This window comes from Muntiacus reevesi, chromosome 6 (genome assembly GCF_963930625.1).
Source record: "Muntiacus reevesi chromosome 6, mMunRee1.1, whole genome shotgun sequence".
In the NCBI taxonomy this organism is placed as follows: Eukaryota; Metazoa; Chordata; class Mammalia; order Artiodactyla; family Cervidae; genus Muntiacus; species Muntiacus reevesi.
This window is the reverse complement of record NC_089254.1, coordinates 4,893,569-4,917,609: the sequence shown is the minus strand read 5'-3', so window position 1 is coordinate 4,917,609 and position 24,041 is coordinate 4,893,569. Positions and strand designations below refer to the sequence as shown.

Sequence of the window (24,041 nt, the reverse complement as noted above, 5' to 3'; positions counted from 1 at the left end):
GCCTGGCCCCAGCACCTGCCCCTCACCACTGGATGCTGCCCGGTCAGCCAGGCAGGACCCCCGCCCCACAGAGCACCGGCGCCCCACTCCCCAGCCCCGATCAACAGCGTGAGCACACACCTCTTCCTTGAGCTTTCTCAACAACAGTCTCAGAACTTGGACAGGGTTCTCACCGCCCTGGGGGACCAGGAAAAGGCCCCAGGGCTGAACATGGTATGGTCCCCGAGGGGGTTCTTCCTCATCTCCCTGTCCCTCTGGAGAGCAGAGAGCAGGAGGCCGGGGTGCATGGCAGCCCCTGGCGGACGGTTTGGCGGCGGAACGAGGGAAGCTGGGTTCCCACAGCATCCAACCTGCATTCCTACGCTGCACCTGGGTCAGGAGTGACAGCTCCCCAGAGGGCAGGTCTGGAAGCACGGAGAAGGGCCCGGCTGACAGGTCAGGTGATGCTCTCCTGAAGCATGCCTTCCATGGAGCTTCGTGCCAAGAAAGCGGCCAGGACAGAAGTGAAGGGGCAGCATAGGTCCCCGGCACAGCACACTCGCTTCTCTGTCCAAAGGCTCCTCGCCTCTGTGGGACTGGACCTGGCCCGCCCTGCAGCACGCAGGGTCACGGGGTCCCAACCTCAGCACCGGCCAGGAGAAGCACAATGAAAAGTCTCATCGTGGTGTGAGCCAAATGCTTGTAAACCGCTGCTCTGACCAACTCTCTGATCCTCAGCAATAACTGTACAGGCCGTGCCTGGTTCCTCATCGATAATGTGACATCTCTGGACTACATGGCGCCTCTACACCTTTTCCGCTCTGAAACTGATTCTGTATATCACATACAAATGTACCAAGCCTGCTCTATTCCTAGAACCGTGGTTAAAATAAATTATGGAGACTTCTGTGCTTCCAGCCAAGATGGACAACAAGGATTACATATACCCTCTCTTCTGAAATAACCAAAAAATGGAACCAAAAACAGGCTGCCTGTGTCTTATACTGGACAACAGGAAGCACAGGATAGCAGCTCCAAGGGAGGGGAAAAAGAGGTGGGGAGCTCGCCCAGGGCTCCCCAGGTGGGCTCCAGTTTCCAGTCACGTGCCAGGCAGGGATCGCACACTGTCCCTGGGGGTCCCTCTAAGGAGGATGAATTCAGAGCTCAGGGAGGTGGGCAGAGTGGAGGGGACAGTCCGGAGGAGGGTCCTGGAGATGTGCAGAGGGTGTCTGAGAGCAGGCACGGCCAGGAAACACCCCCCAGAAAGCAGCAGGCAAGGAACGTTGGTGTACACGGGTCTGAATTGTGTTTCCTCAGGGTATAGGCCCAGCAATGGGGTTGCTGGGTCATATGGTAATTTTATTCCTAATTTATAAAGGAACTTCCAAACTGTTTTCCATAGTGGCTGTATCAATTTACATTTCCACCAACAGTGCAACAGGGTTCCCTTTTCCCCACACCCTCTCCAGCATTTGTTTGTAGATTTTTTTGATGATGGTCACCTCATTCTGACCGTATGAGGTGATACTTCATTGTAATTTTGATTTGCATTTCTCTAATAACAACCTAGAGGAGTGTGATGCAAGGGGAGAGAGACGATATACATATAATTATGGCTAATTTCTGTTGCTGTATGGCAGAAACCAACACAACATTGTAAAGCAATTGCTGTTTTTCACTCAGTCCTGTCTGACTCTTTGCGACCCCATGGACTGCAGCAGGCCATGCTCTTCTGTCCTCCACTATCTCTAGGAGCTTGCTCAAACTCATATACATTGAGTCAATGATGTCATCCCACCATCTCATCCTCTGTCGTCCCCTTTTCTTCCTACCCTCAGTCTTTCCCAGCATCAGGGTCTTTTCCAATGAGTCAGCTCTTTGCATCAGGTGGCCAAAGTATTGGAGCTTCAGCTTCAGCATCAGTCATTCCAATGAATATTCAGGACTGATTTTCTTTAGGATTGACATGTTTGATCTCCTTGTTGTCCAAGAGACTCTCAAGAGAATAAAGCAATTATCCTCCATTAAAAAAAAAGAAAGAAGCGGTCAGAACACGTCCCAGAGCTCACACAGAGCAGGGTAAAGTCTGCATTTGTGCCAGTCAGGTGGGAAATCTCTTTATACATGAGACACTAAATAACGTCTTCAGAAGCGTCTTGCCTTAACCGAGAGGACAAATTATGCCTAGACCCAAAGTGATTCTAGGGCCAGCTAACATGGTTTAAAAGCAAGGTTCAAAAGGATCAAACTGTTTTCAAGAAGCCTAACTGTTCCTGCAACAAATCCCCCAAATATTTAAAGGAATGCTGCTGCTGCTAAGTCATTTTAGTCATGTCCAACTCTGCGACCCCAAGGACTGTGGCCTGCCAGGCTCTTCTGTCCATGGGATTCTCCAGGTAAGAATACTGAAGTGGGTTGCCATGCCCTCCTACAGGGGATCTTCCCGACACAGGGATTGAAACCCTGTCTGTTATGTCTAGTGCCACCTGGGAAGCCTCATTTAAAGGAATACCCCTAGAAAGGAAAAAAAAGTCAGCACTCAAGCATGTAAAATTCACAATGCCTGACATCCAATCAAAAGGGGCCAGGCGTGAAAAGAAAATCAGATCTACCATGATAAGAGGAATCAACCCAGAGAAACAGACGTCGAAGTGTCAGATACAACAGCATGAGAAGACAGGGGTATTAAAACAACTGGGGGGAAATACAGTCCATGTGCTCAGGAAGGGAAAGGAAAGCGTGACCTGGTCAGGAAAAAATGACAGACATACAAAGACCAAATCTGATCTCTGGAGATGAAAACTACACTGATGGGATCAACAGCAGACAAGACGCTGGCCCCCTTCCCCCCTCTCCCTCCACCCCAGTGCCCGACCGACCTTGGAGGAAGCACCAGGGAGCTCCCCCCAACAGAGGGCTGGAGTGATGGGGTAGTGGAGCCCCCATGAAGACAAAGCAATGGAAAGGCTTGAAAATAAAGCACAGAGGAGACAAGAGGAAGGCTGTGCTCAAACCCCTCCCCCCAGGCTATGCCCAAGGTGGGGTGACGGGGAAGGACGGGCTCTGGGACAGGGAGAGCGGAGGGTGGAGCGACCCCTGGCACGCTCCAGCTGCTGGGTCTGAGCTGTTACATCCCCAGACATCCCCGGGCTGCGGTGTCACCTGGACAATGAAACTCATTTCACAGGGTTAGCTGGGAAGACCCTGTGAGATGAGGCACAAACAGTCCCCGCACAAAACAAATGCCAACTCCTTTCTCGACCCCCAGGGAGGTGGCGACCTCCTGTATCCCAGCCTCACGTGTATGGGTGTGGAATGCATGGAGGGCCCCCAGCTCTCTCAGAGCCACACACACCCCATCACCCTGGGAAGGCAGCTGTACACGATGAACCCCCAGGAGCGGTGGGGCTGCCCCAGGCTTGGCTGATGGCAAGGACATCAGCCAGCCGGACTGTGACTCCCGGTCCTGTCACCGAGGGAGTCACACCCATGAAAGCAGGCAGACACGTGTGTGTGTATTAATGGCACCACATGTGAAAACACAGCATCACAAATTTAAAATGCACCCAGGCAGAGAGAACCTAGAGACCCTGCAAGAGCCCTTCTATACTCAACACCAAGGTTATAAAACACTCTTCATCCCAACGCTCCCTTCAAGTCCCAAGTCCCATTCCCCGTTAGCAGGCCTGCAGGGCTGATCCTCTGGCATCAGCAAACCTCGCCCCAGCATCTGATGAAGCCTTTTTTCGACACCACTGCCTGAGGTCTCCTCCTCTAAAACCAAGTCCTGGGCTAACAGATGCCGCGGCGACAGCTCCTGGCAGGACCCAAGAGAAGCAGGCACAGGCCATGCATGACCACACACCACACAAGCTCCAAATGGCCAGGACGACCCTGCAGGGAGCCGAGCCACCCAGCCCAGAGCGCCCAGTGCACCCATCCCCGTCACCCCCCAGGGGAGTCCAGGGTCTCCAGGGAGCCTGGCAGCACGGGGCTTCCCCAACCAGAGCCAGGGCCACGTGCAAAGAAAAGGACGTGATGGAGGGGGGACACGGGAAGGGCCCAGGCCTTCTGCGGGGGAGGGGGCCGGGGACGGCACTGACACAGCAGAGGGGAGCAGAGGCCAGTCTGGGCAACAGGAGGATGAGCCAGATTTGAAACATCTTTATTTTGAAATGCTGGCCCCAGACATGCTTCAGTGAAGGCCGCTCGGCAGTCCACCAGCTCGGTGCCTAAGCCAGACATGAGACAGAGCCTCAGACACTGTCTAATCCACCCTGGAGATGACCCCGAGCCCGGCAGCCCAGCCTCCCAGTTCAGTGTCCACCCAGGCTCTCCCTGTGGTCACGCAGCACCCCAAGGCCAGGCCGCACCACGTCCTGCCCTGAACCGAGGCTGCAGGGGAAGTTGAGATGTGAGCACCGTGCACGTGTCACACACCAGGAGGGAGAAAGAGGACGAGCCCAGAGACCCCATCCTCACTCTGCGCCCCTGGTTCAGTCTGAGAACTTGCTCCTTACGAAGCAGGTTTTATCAACACATCCACACCCAGTCTGCTGGAACCCAAAACATACCACACCCACTCTGAAGGTCAGCCCTGGAAACCGCTCTTCGAAGCTCACAGGTAGAAAAGAAGTCTGTGATGTGTGACTGATGTCTTTAAGTTCATGGAAATGAAAGAATCCTCTCCTGGGTGACTCGGTGACCAGGGCAGCAGTCACAGTGCTTCAGAGATGAGGCTGCCTGACCACCTGGCCACCTGAGCATCAGAGAAACACAGTCCATCTTCAAAGAGACTCAACCGTTCCACAGATACGCCCCGAGCTTCTATCATAAGGCCAGCGTGTCAGCACCGAAAGCAAAGACCCTGCCTCTGAGTGTTTACATTTTATCTGGAGAAGATAAACAGTCAGCAATAAACATTCAGTGCAGTTTACTTCTTTATAACTGATGAGGGTGGCACCAGGGAAAAGTGAAGTGAAGTCACTCAGTCGTGTCCGACTCTTTGTGACCCCATGGACTGTAGCCCACTGGGCTCCTCTGTCCATGGGATTTTCAGGCAAGAGTACAGGCAAGAGGTTGGCATTTCCTTCTCCAGGGGATCTCCAGGATTGAACCCTGGTCTCCCGCATTGTAGGCAGATGCTTTGCCGTCTGAGCCACCAGGGAAGCCCCAAAAGAAAAACCTAGAGTAGGTTAAGTAGGGGAGTGAGTTAGTTGCTCAGTCGTGTCCAACTCTTCGTGACCCCATGGACTGTAGCCAGCCAGGCTCCTCTGTCCATGGGATTCTCCAGGCAAGATTATGGGAGTGGTTAGCGGTTTCCTTCTCCAGGGGATCTTCCCGACTCAGGGATCAAGCCCAGGTCTCCTGCATTGCAGGCAGATTCTTTACCGTCTGAGCCACCAGAGAAGTCCCTGAGTAGGGGAGGAAGCTGCAATTTGAATAAAACTGGAGGGAAAACCTCACTTTCTAGAAAGGGACCCTGAACAAAGACTGCAGGGCAGAAGGCACAGGTGTCAAGGGCGCCATGGACCCACGATTTCTGCCCAGGCCAGGCGGCAGCCTGGACAAAGTACACTCAGTATCTTCATCCTGACGGTGACCAACCTTAACACCTGCAAGGAAGGCTGGTTTCCCTGTGAGATAAACTTCAGATGCAGCTTCTTACATTTCTATGATACTTTACAAATTTCTACCAATAATAACATTGTCTTTTTGCTATGAGCTTATGGTCCTTTTACAGTTTTTTTTCTCTTTTAATTTATTTCTTAAGCCCAGTCTCTTTCTCCTAAGCAGGCTCGTGGGGCCCTGGAAGCAACTGGTGGAGACAGTCTGCTCCCTCTCGGCCCCAGTGGCGGGGGCACGAAAACCTTCATAGAACTTCCCTCTGTGTCAGCAAGCCCAGGAGAACGCCCCAAAAGCTGAAAGCCAGAAAGAGAAATGCAAGATTCCCTATCGCCTTTCCAGAAAAAATAAAGCAAAGTGACAGAAAATTCAGTAAGAGTTTTTCTTAAATATCGATTACAGGAAAATCTCATAGATGTTGATAATGCTAATCTTAATTAGAGTAACCTCAAACACTTTTCGCTTCTCCCTGGTTTATAATATCATAATAATAATAATTTTTAAGAGACCAGTTGCCACATTCCTAGAGTCTCTTTCAAAACACGCAAAGTATCTAGCATATGCTGAGGAAAGTGACAAGGTGAGTGTGGAGTGTCTGTGAAGATCGTTGGTGGGTTACTAACTGGTGGCGGCGGGAGCAGGGGAGGCAAGGCCCAGGGGCAGAGGACACTTTTGCAAAAAGGAAGAAGTAACCAGGAGCCAGACAAGGACTCATGCAGGCCACTGTGAGGCTCACTGCAAGCTAAATACCCCACAAGATGTAAGAATGTAACTTAAACTAGCTACCACTTTGGCTTCCCACGTGGCACAGAGGTAAATAAACCTGACTGCCAATGCAGGAGGCACAAGAGATATGGGTTCAATCCTTGGGTTGGGAAGATCCCCTGGAGGAGGAAATGGCAGTCTGCTCCAATATTCTTGCCTGGGAAATCCCATGGACAGGGCATGCTGGCAGGGCTCCACTTTAAAGACCAAACACTTAAACAGGAAATTGTGTTAAAATTATCCATATGCTTTAATAAGAGTAATTTTAAGGTTCTTCCTGCTGCCCAAAGGCGCCATTTTTAAAAAACAGTTGCAATTGTCAAAATTTCCGTCCATCAAAGCACTGTCCGCGTGCTCACAACCTACCTACATCCTCTGACTGCTGGGCTGATGCACCTGCAAAAGTAACCAACTTATTCCTCCGTTCGCAGCCAAGCAAACAGAAGTTCTTCAGCAGTCAGAACTCAGCCGGGGAAAGTACCACGTCACTCCATCACCTTCAAGACTGGACAGAGAGACACATCGCGCTTCATCTCCAGAATAACCAGTAGTTAACAGGACCGCCGTGTATACAACAGGCCATAATCAGATATTATAATGCAGTGTCAGGACCCGCCCATGGTCCTGTCTTCAGACTAGTCAGAGTCACAGAAATCACCTGCAGCCTCGGTGCCCCACGAGCCCCCTTCACCAGACAGGCCCCAGGAGGCAAGCATAGCCTCTGATCAGCAGCCCCGGGGAGGACACCGCTGGTGGACACGAGGGCCGCGGTCTCCCTGCAGCGGCCGGAGCCTGCTTTCACACTGGAAACCAAGTGCATGGGCAAGCCTGGAGCCAGCCACCCTGCCTCCAACACAGCCAGCCTGCTCCAGCGAAAGAGGCCTGAGGTTCCACACGGACGTGGACACAGGTGAGGCCAATGCGGGGCTGGACGTGGAGGTCACGGGGGCAGAATACGGCGATGTGGACCAAGGCAGAGCAGCAGGTGGTGCTCAGGTCTGTGACGGACAAACCGCGACCCCTGTCCACTCCGCTGGGGAGGTCTGGTCCCCTTTCCTGCAGAGATGGCGCGTTAACCTGAGACCAGAGGGACGTGTGAGGAAGTAGGCATGCTCACCGGGGTCCAGGTCCATCCACAGGGACATGTGAAGAAGTGGGGTGCCCTGACAGCCAGCGGGTGGCAGCTGGCGGGAAGGTGACTAAGGCCAGGAGAGGACAAGCCAGGTGGGGCGGCGGGCCACACCCAGCAGGGCCGCCCAGGTCCCACGGGATGATGCGGATGATGCTGACAATCCAGCTGACCCCAGAAAGGGCAAGTGCCGGTGAGCAGGCTCTGTCCTGGGACAGCAGCAACCACACATCAGGGGAGCAGGTGGCTGAGGGGCTGACAACAGAGACCAGGCCACCCCAACACTGAGCAGCCCGTGAGGACCCAGGGCCCCAGCATATCGGTCCCCAAGCAGTCCTGCCCTCTCCCTGACAACTTATCATTCTGCTGGCCCAAGTCCCAGCCCTTCAGCCTTTCTGTTGGACTGTGAAATCTCATATGACAGAGTATTAATTAAGTTCAGCCCCTCAGTCAGTCGATCAGCCTATAGGCAGGCATCACACACCTGTCCAGCCAAGCACAGGCGCCCAGGAGAAGCAAAGCAACAGGGCAGGGAAACCCTAACCCACAGACCCCACCCCAGTCTACCAGGTACCAGCGGCATGAGCTGGGAGCTGCTTTAAGCCCTGGTCCCCTAAACAAAAGAGAAGCCTAACCCAGGCACCATGCTTGCCATGCACCAGACAGAGAACAGCAAGAACACAGAGAAGGTACTCAATAAATACAGCTCTGTGAGTCCTTCAGAAGGAATATAAGACCTGAAGCCAACGCTCTTCCAGAAAATAAGGTTTAGGTAAAACAAACAAAACATTCAGAACAGAGCAAGTCTGTCCCTCCCTGATAAAAAGTTTTTCTTAATTTTTATTTATTATGTACTTGTAGTATTTCACTGATTCTAAGAAACCCCTCCAATTTTACGATTTTGAAATTCAAACATTTTCCAACCAATCCATGTTAAGGAGGATATATGATAACCTTTACTTTGAATGAAAAGTTGTCATTAAAACTGATCCTTTAGGGACTTCCCTGGTGGTCCAGTGGCTAAGACTCCAAGCTCCCAATGCAGGGGGCCTCGATTCAATCCTCGGTCAGGGAACTAGATCCCACATGCCACAACTATGTGCCACAACTAAGACCCTGATGGCACTCACAATCTTATCTCATGGCACTTTAGGACCACGGAAGGTCAGGGAGTGCAGAATCCCAGGACACAAACAGTCGCGTCACTGCAAGGCTCTGCAGAGAGTGGGACGCGTGTGGTCCCCACAACGTGAACACTCACAGCCCCCATCGACAGGAGTGTTGAGAAAAACACACCCGTCACCTGGTGGGGTAACGGCCTTCCCTGCCTCACAATCCTCATCTGCAAAGGGGAGAACATGAAGGACTCACCTCACAGAGCTGTGGCAAGACTCCTACTTAGAAAATTCCAAGTAAAGTCCTTGGTTTGACAACCAGTGCACAGTGAGTGAGTTGGTTTTCTAGTCTGTAAAATGGGCATCCTGAAGCTGTGAAGGTTGGGTCTCCAGTGGTTGGTGGAAGGTAAAAGAAGAGAACCCAAGACAAGTCAACAGAAGTGCTGAATCCTTTCCCCATTACCTGGCCTCCACTGAGGGGTGAGGGTCAGGTTCCCTGAAGAGATGATGCAGGGTTCCCACCGGTCCAGCCACTCAGACTGTATCATCATTGCATTCACCAGTCGCCAGCTTCCTCTCACAAAAAACATCTCTATTAAACAGTGGTTGTCACTAAATCCAGAAATAATCTCCAAAGATTTACAAAAACCACTTTAGATGAAGGCCCTATCTACTGGAAGAGTCTCATAAAATAAAAATAAGTGAGGTCTCAAGTCAGCCTTGCATCCGTCTCTCCCACCATGGCAAGTGGAAGGAACTGTCCACAGATTTCTTAAAGAAAATATAGTCCAATGAAACGATCTCTTTGCCAATACACGTGTGTAGGCTAAAACACAAAGAAGCCACAGGATGACTCTGGCTAAAAAAGATAGTGACACTGACCAACTTTGGGAACAGAGTTAATTCCAGAGAACGACCCCAAATCCAGAGCATAACAGATGACACTGCCCGGCTTCTCCAGAGGCACGAACCGGATGTGAACACAGCCACAGGCTCAAAGCTGTGTGACTGGCAAGCGAGGGCTCAGGCTCAGGCTCACGCTCAGGCTCACGCTCACGCTCACACTCAGGCTCACGCTTACGCTCAGGCTCACGGCTCATGGCTCAGGCTCACGCTCAGGCTCAGACTCAGGCTCACGCTCAGGCTCACACTCATGCTCAGGCTCATGGCTCAGGCTCACGCTCACGCTAAGGCTCATGGCTCACGCTCAGGCTCACGGCTCACACTCACACTCAGGCTCACGCTCACGCTCAGGCTCAGGCTCACGCTCAGGCTCACGGCTCACAGCTCACGCTCACGCTCAGGCTCACGCTCAGGCTCAGGCTCAGGCTCAGGCTCACGGCTCACAGCTCACGCTCAGGCTCACGCTCACGCTCAGGCTCACGCTCACGCTCAGGCTCACGCTCACGCTCACGCTCAGGCTCAGGCTCAGGCTCAGGCTCAGGCTCAGGCTCATGGCTTACGCTCAGGCTCACGGCTCACAGCTCACGCTCAGGCTCAGGCTCATGCTCACGCTCAGGCTCAGGCTCACGCTCACGCTCAGGCTCACAGCTCATGGCTCAGGCTCACGGCTCAGGCTCAGGCTCAGGCTCACGCTCAGGCTCACGCTCACACTCACACTCAGACTCATGCCCACGCTCAGGCTCAGGCTCAGGCTCACGCTCATGCTCAGGCTGTGTGCTGCTCCTGCTGCCCCCACACTGAAGGGGTTCGCAGGTGGGTACAAGGGGGCCCACTCTGGTCTCTGTCTGCCCAGAACTCCTATCACTAATCACCGTCCTAAAACAGGAGTTGCTTGGGAGGGCCAGGCTCTGCTCAGCTCTGCTGGTGAGGCCCCAAAGCAGCCAGAGACAAGATGTAAGCAAATGAGTATAGCCGTTTTCCGATAAAACTTTATTTACAAAAGCAGGCAGGGGCTAGATATGACCCATAGGCTGTGGTTTGCCAACCTCTGCCCTGCAAAGGGAGGCGCCTCGTCAGAAGGCTCAGGAATGTACGACTGAAATGGGGCCAAGGAAGCAATCTGCAGAGACGTGGGGCTGGGACAGCATTTATGAAATTACCCTACAAACAGAGAAGGAGGGGGAGAGAAGCCATCACAGAAGGCTGCTTTTCTTCTCTCTACTGACAAACAGGGGCTTCCCTGGTGGCTCAGTGGTAGAGAATCTGCCTGCTAATACAAGAGACACAGCTTTGATCCCTGGGTCGGAAAGATCCCCTGGAGGAGGAAATGGCAGCCCTCTCTAGTATTCTTGTCTGGAAAATCCCACGGACAGAGGGATCTCGTGGGCTACAACCCACAGGATCACAGAGTCAGACACGCCTTAGCGATTAAACAACAACAACTAGCAAAGAGAGTCTTTGGAGAAAGACCACAGGGACAGCTTCTACAACATTTTACTTCTAATACAGGTGGATGTGTTTTCAAATCAAAAATCAGGAAAAAAGTTTTAAAATAAACTTTTAGAAATAAATATTTGGATTAAATATCTGGAGATGTGCCAATAATCTTAACATCTTATCTCAAATTTACATTTAAGAATCCTGTTTCTACATAACAGCTCAACATTCTATTCATTCTATTTTCTAGCAGTCTTTTGTGTGTGTGTGTGTGTGTGTGTGTGTGTGTTTTGAAGCACAGCAAATGTTTTTTTGTGTATGATAAATAAATAAAATACATCTCATAATAGGTGCATAACCGCTTTATCAACACCCTGGAGGATACAGCTGGAAATTAAGAATGGTCTGGACTTGAGAAAGATGACACAGGGTTCAGGGCGGCCGTCACCAAGCCCTTCACGTGCCTAAGGGACCCAGTCCTGACTGATCAGGCTGGATTCTCTGAGACATGAGAAGCAAAGAAACTTCTTGGTTCAGAGGTTTGGAGATTTCAGAATTGCAGGCAGTGGGCTGTGGACCTTTACTTAAAAAGCCTAAAAGACCTCTCAGGCTTCCCTGGTGGCTCAGTTGGTAAAGAATCCACCTGCGATGCAGGAGATGTGGGTTGGATCCCCAAGTCGGGAAGATCCCCTGGAGAAGGAAATGGAAACCCGCTACAGTATTCTTGCCTGGAGAATCCCAGGGACACAGGAGCCTGGAAGATTCCATGCGGTCACACAGAGTTGGACACAACTGAGCCACTAAATCACCAACACTGAAGACCTCTCGTTCCTGAGTGACAGACATCCATTCCCGTCCCTGGCTCTGCAGGCCAGGTGTGCTGGCCCCGGAGAGGCTCTGCCAGGCCAGAGTACCATCCCCAGCTCCAGGCACACCCTGGCGGGGGGCCTCCCTGACCTCCTGGCATCTTTCCCCCACTGTCCTGTTTTACTTGCTTAAGAATCACCATCATTACTCACATGGATCTCATATACCAGTTTCCCCGGGACTGTCTCCCTCACCAGGAGTCAGGAGCCCCAGGAATGAATCTGCTGGAGGAGAGCTGGCGCCCAGCACTGACATGGCACCCGGTTGGTGTTCAGTCAACACCAAGGAATTCTGGTAACCACCCTGGGTGGGCACCTAAGATGGGGCTGGCCCCTTACTGGGTATTTCCCACACCCTTCCTCCAGTCCCACAGCACCCTGACGTCACTCACCCTTGTTCACCAGCAGGGCCCCTGAAGCATCCCATCATTCCCCGGAGCCCACAGAACTACAACACCACAGCTCAAAGCCTTGCGGAGAGAAGCCCTTCACCTCCCCTCCATCAGGCCCCCCCCAGTCCCACCAACCTGCTGCCAACGTCTTTGAAGCAGGAAGCAGGCTAGTTAAATACACAAAGTCCTCTTGGTGCTTCTGGGTCCAGAAAACACTGCGCAGCGGCTGACTTACTGAAGCCGCACCTAACCCAGAAGCCACAGTGATGGCTGAGCAGCCAGAATGAGAACATTGCTTGTTTGCTGAAGATCGTACAAAGAAACTCTTCTCTATAAAAACTTGGAGATTTATCTCTTTGCTGTAACGACATATTACTCAAGACTGAACGCACTGTAAATCATTCCATGTTCTGAGAAATTCTGGAACTGTCAGCTGATTTTCCAGGAACACAGGATAAGAGCTGCCAAGCCGGCCTGCCGGACTCCACAAGAGCGCGACAGCGCCCACGGAAGCCGCTCAACAGTGTGACCGAGCACTTCTCCCCGGGGCGACAGGGTCTGCTGGCAGGCCCACGGTGCGGCCGCCTCCTTCTGGCTCCTGCAGAGAGCCGCGGGCAACAGGGACGCTGACTACAAACACCTCACAAGTCTGAGAAGCCGGGCACCAGCTGCAGCTGGCAGCGCTGCGGTCTCCGCCTGGACCAAAGGAAGTCTGAGATGCCAGGGCGATGAGCTAAGCGGGCCTCAGGCGGCTCCTTCCCTGTGCCTTGTTGAGCCCTTACGGTCTGCTCGGTGACCAGTGGAGAGAACACTCAGCTAACTTTCAGGCCTATTTCCCGGGGGAAGGCTGCCCCTGAAGATCCCATTTTCCTGGGAGCACTGGTGCCAAGTGTAAGGAAGTAGGCTGGGTGACAATCGGCCAAAGCTAACTGGCCAAGTGAGGGTTGAAACCATGACCCGCGGAGGCAGTTCAGAGTGTCAATCAACAGGGTGAGGCAACCCGGCCTTTTTAAGACCAAGCAAACAGTCCCGCAGGAGGCGAGGACAGGGCCTGGAAAAGCTCACCCACTGGGCACGCCCGGGGTCAACAGCACACGTCACAGCTCTACTGAGGCTTGAGCCTCTCTTCTCACTTGAAACTGATGGTGGCTTTGTCTCAAATCCAGTGATTACAGCGGACCCTGTTCCCAGTCTATTCCTAGTCTCCAGTCTCTCTTCCAAGACCTGTTTCTCTATGACACACACAAGCACACAAATCAAAAAGACACCTCTCTGCAGCCATGATGCTATATGCAAATAATCATCACCACAGCTAAACAGGATGTCACAGACGAAGGGAGAGAGAGACCAGCTCAGAGAAGTGCAAACATCGGATCAAGGGACTTCAAAACTTAAGACCCTGCTGGGAACTGGAGGCCAAGAGATGATTCAAGTGCTTCATGTGCTGCAAGGCTCGTAAGGAGAAATGCAAATTCTCTTCTTCAATCCAAAGATCTAAGGACCCAACGTGCCCATCCGCACCATAAAGCAAAAGTTCCAGGGGAAACCTGCCTCAGGAGACACATACAGGAGACTGGCAGAGCCCCTGCAGAGGGGCCTGGGGGACACCCACTCCCCCACGAAGACTGCCCGACGCTCTCAGGGTGAGAAGGGCCCCATCTGTGACAGGCAGGTGGTCACTGCCAGGCCAAGAAGCTCCTCCGTCCCACTTCCCGCCCCGTAAGCTCCTGTCTCTCCTTCAGCAGCCCAATGCCTGCCACCATTCCCAGTCGCCATCTGGAGTTTTAGGGCCCAGCAGAGAACAACACAGGGCCTGCTTCATTGTGGGCAAGTGTGCACCTCAATGAAAACCCTGCAGAAAAGGAGGCCGTGGCCTTAGAGATGGACCCTCCCAGAGCAAGGAAGCAAGGCCGTGCAGACGTGCCTGACGCGTCCACAGCCCCACCCAGCGCCTCCTCACGCATCTGCCAGTGATGGGCGGGCAGGTGATGAGCGCTGCCTGCGCCCTGGCCCTCGGCCAGCGCCCCTGTCAGAGTCCGCCGTCCGCGCCCCCCCTACCTGGTAGTATGGATGGTGCAGGAAGGAATCTGGGCCGCCTGCTAAAGCCATCGGTTCCTTCCCGCGGTCTTCAAACCACATGGACTGCACGGGACCTGGAACAGAGACAGACTGTGAGAAACCCAGACAGAGGGCAGGCCCACTGCTCTCCAGGGGCTCAGGGGCAAGGGGCTGACCTGGATCCTGCATCCTGGGCGAGTCAGGGGACTGGCCCCAACTCCAGAAGCTTGACCTGTGGTCACAGGGCCTGTTGGGCAGAGGTGCTCAGAGGGTGAGCCCCACAGAGAACTGAGTGCCGCCCACTTAGCAGGCCCCATGAGTCACCTGACTCTTCTTCCCCGGGCAGTTATAGAGCAGCCTGAGGACTTTCTCATACTGTGGGCAGCACAGGCTCAGCTGTCGGGAGGCAGGGCGGGTGTTACTGGGGTCTTCTGAGCACCACCCATGTAAATGCTGCCTTGACCAGCCACAGCCTAGAACCCTACCCCTAACCCTAGGAGGCACCCTCTCAGCAGCATCAAACCACCACACACAGACCCAACACGCTCCCTGCAGGGACCGCCTGGGAGAACAACACTCACAGCTGCGGCCTCTGGAACGGATGTGAGACGTGCCACCTCCTAGGAGTGCCAGAGCGACTTCAGCTCCATGAAAGTGCACACTCGGCTCCAACAAGGAGCCCCAGACAGGCAGGGAAGTAAGACCCCAGCTTTCTCTTTAATCTCCTGCGGCACAGACCATAGGTTTGATCCATACAGGATGGTCCACGAGAGTTCCAGAACTGACCCCGACAAAACCCACTCCCCTCAAGCAATGCAGAGGATGGGGGTTGGGGGGCAGAAGGGAGGCGGGCACAGCAGCTTGGTCTGCACGGGGACCCACCACCTGACACCCACAGAACAGAGGCCATCTAACACAGCCTTCTGCAGCACACATCTCATCTTCCACATCTCAGCAGAAGTCAGAGTTTCATCGCCATGAAGACAGAAGACTGTTACAAGTCATACTCTGGACTGCAGCAGGAGGAGAGAGGACCAGCGCTCGGGTCAGAAAGATCCCTCACACCATTCTTCTCTCTCAGAAATCATCAGAAGTAAGAAGAGTGTCGTTCTGAGCTCTGTCAGCTGCTACAAGTGTTACGGCCCTATAGGACTGAGCTCAGGGGTCACCTCCTCCAGGAAGGCCCCTTGGACTGTCCCTCACCAATCACCATCACCCATGATGGTTCAGTCAGTATCCACTCTGGGCTCCTGGGCTCACAGCCTTCTTTCCATAAACCACACAAAGCTGTAAATGCCCCTTCTTGGTCTCACTCCCCACAAATGAACCATGTGCTTGCTAGAGACAGGCGTGCTCTGCGGCAAAACCCTCAGGAAGCGCCGGCGGAGAGACACTGTCTGACTGTGCAGGACTTGAGTCCCCAACAGGCTTTCTGCAGCCACATCCACAGAGACAGGACTCCCAAAGGGGTCCTCACCCCATCAGATGAGGGAAAGCCAGACAGTTCCAACAGCCACCCTTGTCCTGGGCCACCTAGAAGGACCCTTCTGCCCACAGGTCCCCCGAGGCACGGGCGGGTGTCCGGCGTCCCCTTCAAGTAGACGGCTCAGCGTAGGCTGCGTTTCAGTGAATGGCAGCCAGAGCCTCAGTGACCAGCAAACCAGGAACCAGAGCTGAGAAACCATTTTCTCCTCTAATCCTCTGGGGCCTGGAAGGACTTATTTCCCTGAAGTGGCTTTACTTTGAGAGAAATGAAGAAAAATTTAGAAAAGTGGTTCACTCATCTTAATAAAAAGTTAGAAAATCAGGAAAAAAAAAAAGGGGGACTGGAAGAAAGACTGCAGGCAAATCTACCCAAGACAGACAGACAGATGCTGGGAGCCTTCAAAGATCTACCCAAGACAGATGCTGGGAGCCTTCACATCAGAACTGACATGTAGGAAAGAAAACCCATGGAAAAGAAATTACAGAAGCACCGTAAACAGCCCACAGAGAGGGTGAGCCGAGACAGGAAGGTTAGGACGGAGCGCAGGACACAGAGGACAGACTGGGCAAGACCAGAAACCCCAGAAAGCCTCCCAGGACAGAGCTCCTCACATTTCAGGTTTCTCCTTCAACTCACAGGCTCAGTCTTCCAGAAGTCAGAATTAAAAGACTCACAGAAGCTTCTCAGAGGAAAACTGAACGATTTAGGCAGGGCATAAAATTAGGGATATTAATTTATTATAGTTTAGTCGCTCAGTCATGTCCGACTCTTTGCAAGCCCATGAACTGCAGCCTGCCAGGCTCCCCTGTCCATGGAATTCTCCAGGTAAGACCACTGAGATGGGAGCCAATCCCTTCCATTTGACTCAGGGATCGAACCTGCATCACCTGCATTGCATTTGGATTCTTCACCACTGAGCCACCAGGGAAGCCCTAGGGATATTAATGCCACCAGTCAAAACAGCAAAAAACATCAAGGTAAGATGCAGTTATGGGCCGAACTGTGTCCCCTGGCCCAAAGTCATATGTTGACGCCCTTAACATCCTGGATCCTCAGAATGTTGCTGTTTTTGGAGGAAAGGTCTCTAAAAAGGTAACTAAGCTAAAGTGAGGCATTACTGTGGACCCGAATCCAACAGAAGAGATGAGGACACAGATGCACACAGCGGAGGACCACAAGAGGAAGGGGCGAAGACGGCCACACACACGCCAGGGGGAGGGGAGGGAGCGGCCCCGCCCCACCTTGACCCAGGCTCCCCACCTCCAGCTACGAGAAAACAAAGTCCTGTTGTTTAAGCCACCGAGTCTCTGGTTCTTTGTTATGGTGGTTCTAGAAAATAATCACAGATCCCAAATTCTTAAAACACCAGCAAACTGTCATCATAGCTAAGAGGAACAGAAGCATCCTAAACCTGTAACATTTACCACCAGTCATTTATGTTTTCCCCAAGGTCTCTGGGATTCTTTAAATCAGCACAGAAACGTAAGAATGACCCAGGAGAGGCCGCTGGGCTGGGGAGACCTGGTGATGACAAGATGGAGCAGGGGGAGAATTCGTCCCCAGAGCAAGATGGGTGAGGCTGGCGGCCTGCCGGCAGCCTGCGCAGGAAACCACGGCCTGCAGGCCTCCAGGCTCCCCCAGCTCCGTGAGTCAACCCGCCCCGTGGTAGTCAGTCTCACGTGCCCTTCTGTCCCGGCTCTACCACCCAGCCCTTTGATCAGACTCCAAAGTGGGTTTGTTCCAAAGGCATTCTGGAGACATGGTAACATCTGCAGTCACTTGGCCTGAATTCCCGAGCACAGCGGGGTGGCCCTCATCCCATCTGCTGGAGGCCTTGAGGGCAAAGACCGTAAAGGAGCAAAGACTCCAGGTTTCCAGGAGGATAAAGAATCTGGCCTCAAGGCTGCAGCGAACGACTGCCCCACGGATCTGACTTGCCCATCAGACTATCAGTGGAGCCAACTCCTTCCGTCTCCTTATACACACACATACATGGGCAGTGTCACTAGACAGCCGTGACCTCTTCACCCCAAGCACTGGCAGCAGGATCCCCGGACTGTCCCACGATGCCTCTTCGGGCCTCCCCACCACAAACACACGGCCAGAGGGGTCTGACGGCTCCATCGGCCGCCATTCAGCCTGCCCACCTCCCGGCCCTTCCCCAACACTCCTCCCGCCTTCCACCCTGACTGCAGCCTCACCCTCCTGGGGTCACCCACTCCCGATAGCCGAGGGAAGGGGTCAGTGTCCTCCTGGCCCCTTGAGGACCCTCTCTGCACCCTCCACCATCAGGCTGTCCCACGGCCCCTGCCTTCTCGTGCTGGTACTGCCAGCTCTCTCCCCAGCTCACTTGGTATGTCTTGCTTGCCCTGCTGTGCAGGCCTTCAGGAACTGGATGTTTTCAGCAAACAGAAACATATGACTTTCCCCTTAAGTCTCAAATTTAGTGGGTGTTAAGAATGCTGAAAATTTTAAATATGTCAGTTTTATTACCTAAATGTCACCTTTGAAAGTCTCTGCCAGATGGAATTGCTTCTCAGCCAGAAAAATATATATTCCATAAGCTCTGTCGAGTAGGTTCTTAGGGAAAAGAAAACCATATTTAGACATAGCAAAAGGTTTGGATTAACTGGCCTCCGATAAGATGTATCAAACCCAAAGCTAACATCAAATTCAGTGATGAAAGATGGAAAGCTTTTCCCTCTAAGATCACAAACGAGGTACATATGATCCTTTCATCACTTCTATTGAGCGAGCGACAGGAAATTCTAGCCAGGGCCATCAAGCGAAAAAGGAAAACAGGAAAAGAAGAACTAAAGTTATCTCTGTTCACAGAGGACATGATCTTATCTGCAGAAAACCCTAACAGTTACAAACACTTACAAACACACACACTTACAAAAACACCCCTCTAGAGCTAATGAATAACTTCATCAAGATTATAGGATACAAAAATCAACATGCAAAAATCACATGTGTTTCTAAATACTAACAATGAAAAGGAGATCAAGGAAACAACTCCATTCAAAAGAGCAACAATAATAATTAAGAATAAATTTAATCTAGGAGGCAAAAGACTCAACAATTACCGAATGTTGCTATAAGAATATAAAGATGCTGTGAGGAAAATATTATGTATTCATGGGTTGAAACATTTTATATTGCTAAGATGAAAACACTATCCAAAGCAATTTACAGATTCAATGTAATCCTTACCAAAATCTCACTGGCATTTTTGCAGAGATCAATATAATCTTTCTACAATTCCTAAGGATTCTCATGGGACCCCAAGTAACCAAAAACATCTTGAAAAAGAACATAGTTGGAGGATTCACATTTCCTAATTTCAAAATTTACTACAAAACTGTGGTAATTAAGACAGTGTAATACTGGTATAAGGTCACACAGACTAATGGAACACAACAGAGAGACCAGAAATAAAAACTCACACACATGCTGGACTGATTTTCAATAAAGGTCCCAAGACCGTTTAATGGGGAACAGGACAGTCTTTTCAAAAACTGGTTCTGGGAAACTAGATATCCGCATGCAGAAGAATAAAGTTGGACTCTTACCTTACCATACAAGCAAAAATTAATTAAAAGTGGATCAAAGACTTAAAACTATAAAATTCTTGGAAAGAAACATAAGGAAAATTTTTTATGATACTGGATTTGACAATGAGTTCCAGGACATGACTCCAAACGCATATGCAAAAAAAGGAAAATCACAGAAACTGGACTTCATCAAAATTAAAAACTTTTGCGCCAAGAACATTCTCAAGAGAGTGAAAAGACCCACAGAAAGGGAAAAAAAAATAGTTACAAATGATATATTTGATAAGGGCTTAACATCCAAAATAATACAACCACAATACAGAAAGGGCCAAGGACTTGACACTTCTCCAAAGATGATACACAAATGATCAGTACACATGAAAAGATGCTCAGCATCATCAGTCATTAGGGAAAGGGAAATCCAACCACAACAAGACACCATAAAAATAAATACGGTGAGGATGTGGAGAAATTAGAGCCCTTCTGCATTGCTAGTAAAAATGTAGAATGGTACATCCTCCACAATAAAGAGTATGTCTATTCCTCAAAGAATTAAACATAGAATTAGCATAAGTTCCAGCAATTCCATCTCTAGGTATACACCCTAAAGAATCAGAATTACCTGTATACCCATGTTCAAAGCATTTTCAAACATGTTCAAAGCATGTTCAAGAATGTTCAAACTATTTACAAGAGCCAAAAGATGGGACTAAACCAAATGTCCACTGACAGATAACTGACTAAGCAAAATTACCATAAACAAACCATGAGCTATTATTCAGCCTTGAAAAAGAATGATATTTTGATACATGCTACAACACGGATGAAACTTTAAGACATTATGGTAAGTGAAATAAGCCAATCACAAAGTCCAAATACTGTATGATCTTACTTATATGAGTTAATATCTAGTTTGAAGACAAAAAATAGAAGCTATCAGGGTCTAGGAGGTGGAGGGTTTGTTTAAAGGGCACAGAATTTCCATTTGGGATAATGAAATGGTTCTGGAAATAGCAGTGATGTTTACACAACATTATGAATTCCACTGAGCTGCACACTTAAAAACAGTTGAAATGGCAAATCTTGTTTTTTATATTTTATCCCCATGTTGCAAAAAATTACTGAAAGGTTGGTTATTCAGTGAGCCTCCTTTAATAAAATTAACAACTTTCACTAATTTTTTTTTTTAATATAACCAATAGAGTTGGCAGAATTTCTTAGGATGCTAAAGCTTGGGGATGTATAAAGTAGTGATTGCAAATACTTCTTTTTTTAGTCAAGTTTTTACATTTCCATGTGTCTCGACCAACAATACACTTTCTCAGTTCTGCAATTCTGTATAACCCAGCTGTCTGGCAGGTGAAATGAAATCCATTCAGCAAGTCCTGCATAAAAATTATCTTACCACCCATACCTGACAAAGACTAAAAGTTCTAATATTATCCTATTTTCATGGAGACTGAAAAGCTTGTACCACCTCTGGACAGGCAACCTCAATCTTCTTTTTTCTTTTTTAAAGTATAGTTGATCTTTCATATTGTATTGATTTCTGCCGTACAGAAAGTGATCCCATTATACATATTTATATACATTATTTTTCATATTCTTTTCCATTATGGTTATCACAGGATATTGAATATAGTTCCCAGTGCTATACAGTAAAACGCTGTTTATCCATCCTATATATAATAGTTTGCATCTGCTAACCCCAAACTTCCAATCCATCCCTCCCCACTGCAACCCCAAGTCTGTTCTCTATGTCTGGGAGTTTGAGAAAACGTTTCTTCTAAATGTCCTACAACAGCACAGAAATTCTGATAGACTGTGCTACATTAAAGAATTTAAATTTTAAATCATCAGTGGATTTAATAAAAACAGTGTGTTTATACAGATAAGCAGGAACAACTTCCGAAGCAGGTTGATGTTGCAACTGTGTATCTATGATGATAAAAGGCATTCTCAACAACAGGTGTAGAAGGACTAAGAAACTGTACCAAATTCTTGTCTCACTCTTTCAATTCAAGGGGTTCACTGGCAAATTTTGCTCACTGTCACAGTTCCATACAACCCTTTAATTCTGAAAGTTAAGTTCTCTTTTGCACGAACTCCAATGTAAATAATGTACGCCACATTTTGACTTAGTTTTGAACTTGTGATAAAAATTCAAATACTCTTCTTCATACAACTTGCACTTTTTCCCTTATTGGACTGTAGTTCAGAAAAACAGTTCAGGCAAAGTCAAAAGTTTGCTGATTCCTGAGTCAACATTTTTCTTAATACTGTAAATATTTACACTTCTGGATGAACCCAGCAGCTGAACTTGACCATGACTTTGTTCTCTGCATTTCATGTTTATTTTTTTTCCACTTTAGGGCAATGTGTACTAAATTAAAATGATACGATGGTCATAAACTTGAAAAACGCTGCACTCAACAACACGTTTTCTGAAGAGTACATGGGGCATTCCCACCAGAAACTCTGGAGACTCCGGCAGATGCGGATGAAGTGATGATTCACGGCTTTCAGGTCACAACTATTCGTGATGCTCACGGGAGAGGTAAGGTGTTCTGTGCTCCCCTGCCGTAAAGGTGACTTTGACACGAGAAGGTCGACTGTGGGAGACACTGGATGGCTCCTGCAGCGCCCAGACACCCTAGCTCAGCCAGCGCGGAGCCTCCACGCAGTCCACCCTGATACTTCTCTTCTGCTCTGTTTTCCTCATTAAACATGCTTTTCATCTTGACTTGATTTTCAGGCACAACGATGGGTTGCAACCCAGAATGTGAAAACGGGTCAGGATGGGGCCTGTGGTCAACGCCCACCTCCAGCATCCATGGGCTGTCCTTTTGCAGCTTGGAGGCAGCTGCCCTCTGACTGCTCCATCCCCCCACCCCAGCGCCTCTCCTTCCAGGCATCAGCTCCAGAAATGTTCACCGTGTCTACCTCCATCTCCGACCCATTCCTAGAAAAAGACCACGACACCTTCACTTAAGGCAACCGGCCACTCCCAGGACCCCTGAATCCCGACTGTGTAAACGGTCCCTTTCTATGTTTAGGTCACCACACATTCAAGATGTGCATTTAATACTGTGGGGAAACTCTGCTACATGTCCACAAGAAATGTTTATACTCTCCAGAGCATCTGCTTCATACATTCTCTTCTCTCTCCCCAAACGCTACCCCTCTTGCAGGACCCTCAGAGAACAGTCAGCGTGCCTGCCTCTGCCGACCCCTCAGCACACGGTCCAAGTTTACTGCCCTGTTGCCTTCGGCCACAGTGACAGCCAGCACTGGACATTCACCCAAAACTCCTTGTGGGGCGTTATTAAACCCCTCCTCATTCAAGAATTCAGCCTGGAATTCTACCACACCTAGACAGCACACGGTAGGGCTTCAAGGAGGATACGTCAACTGTTAGTTGGCTAGGTGACAAAAAGTGAAAGTCGCTCAGTCGTGTCTGACTCTTTGCGACCCCATGGATTACACAGTCCATGGAATTCTCCAGGCAAGAATACTGGAGTGGGTAGCGGTTCCCTTCTCCAGGGGATCTGCCCAACCCAGGGATTGAACCCAGATTTCCCGCACTGCCCGTGGATTCTTTACCAGCTGAGCCACCCGGGAAACCCACTAGTTGGCTTTTAGAAGGTTAAACAGCATCGTGATCTGATGTATATGATAGCATAAAACTATATAGTATTAACTGTAGTCATCATTTCATAATAAGTCAAATAACTATATGGTACAACAAACTTAGACACTTTTATAGGTCAATTATATCTCAGTAAAACTGGAAAAATTAAAAAAATTTTTTTTAAATCGAAAAGAGATGCTTCAAATCTTAAAATAAATCACTGCAGGATTTGTTAAAACGAAATCTGTACCTCACATGAAAGCCTGCTCCTTACTCGGAAAACAATGTAACTGAGCAATGTTCATGATATATTAAGATAATCACTTGCAGAACTGAAAGGAGAATATTTGCATTTTACATCATAATAAGAGGATAAAAGGGAACTAATAATACTTGAAACATCAAAGGGAAAACAGAAAATGGGCAGATGAAGAAGCATTCAAACCAGAAACAACTGGTTCAGAAGATGGAGGACATGCAGCAATAAACGTCAACTGTCCAACTCCTTTCTTTTCAAACAAAAATATTCCGATGTAAAAAAAAATAAAAAAAAGATACCTAGGGCCAATTGAAATTGAAAAGCTTTAAAAAAAGAGCTAGAAGGGAGACAGACAGACAGAGCAGGCAAAGATACAAGAACAAAACACGCACTCAAAACAACAATGGTGACGGCAACGATAGAGGTGTATAATTAAAACGAAGAGACACCAGTCCCCAAAGGTAAAAGCATAATAAGCAATACACAAAGCAGTGCTAGGTCTTCACTCTCCAAATAACAAATCCACACAAAAATGCATCTTAAATTATAAAAATGGATGCTGTGCTTCAGTAAAAAGTTTACGTTAAAAGTCAACAAACCAACCAAAACTCTGACACCTACAAGAAGAAATGGTGGAAAAGTGTTTGTTGTTTGACACGTGTGCTCATTTCTTCAGGCAAAAAAAGGAATCAAACCGGGATAAAAAGAATATACAACTCTGCATCATGAAAGAGAATTCATGAATATGTATGAAAAGTGGGCATCTGCAAATATTTACAAATACCAGTGAATTCTAAAAAATACTAAGCCACAAGGAATATCAGTGCATTTTGCTAACA

At 49.6% G+C, this 24,041-nt stretch overlaps 1 protein-coding gene across 7 annotated transcripts in view; it reads right to left on the bottom strand.

Moving 5' to 3' along the window:
* Positions 1–24,041, bottom strand: part of GRB10 (growth factor receptor bound protein 10) — a 216,560-nt gene that overhangs the window by 137,319 nt on the left and 55,200 nt on the right. For 4 of the 7 annotated variants that reach the window (XM_065939817.1, XM_065939821.1, XM_065939820.1 and 1 more), the window contains one exon: positions 14,270–14,364. The exons of 1 other annotated variant lie outside the window; for it this stretch is intronic. In XM_065939817.1, the coding sequence (XP_065795889.1) occupies positions 14,270–14,350 (81 nt within the window). In that variant the 5' untranslated portion in view covers positions 14,351–14,364. Of the gene's footprint in view, positions 1–14,269; positions 14,365–18,248; positions 18,336–24,041 lie in introns of all 7 variants that reach the window. 2 more of the 7 variants (XM_065939818.1, XM_065939823.1) reach the window with 1 other exon arrangement.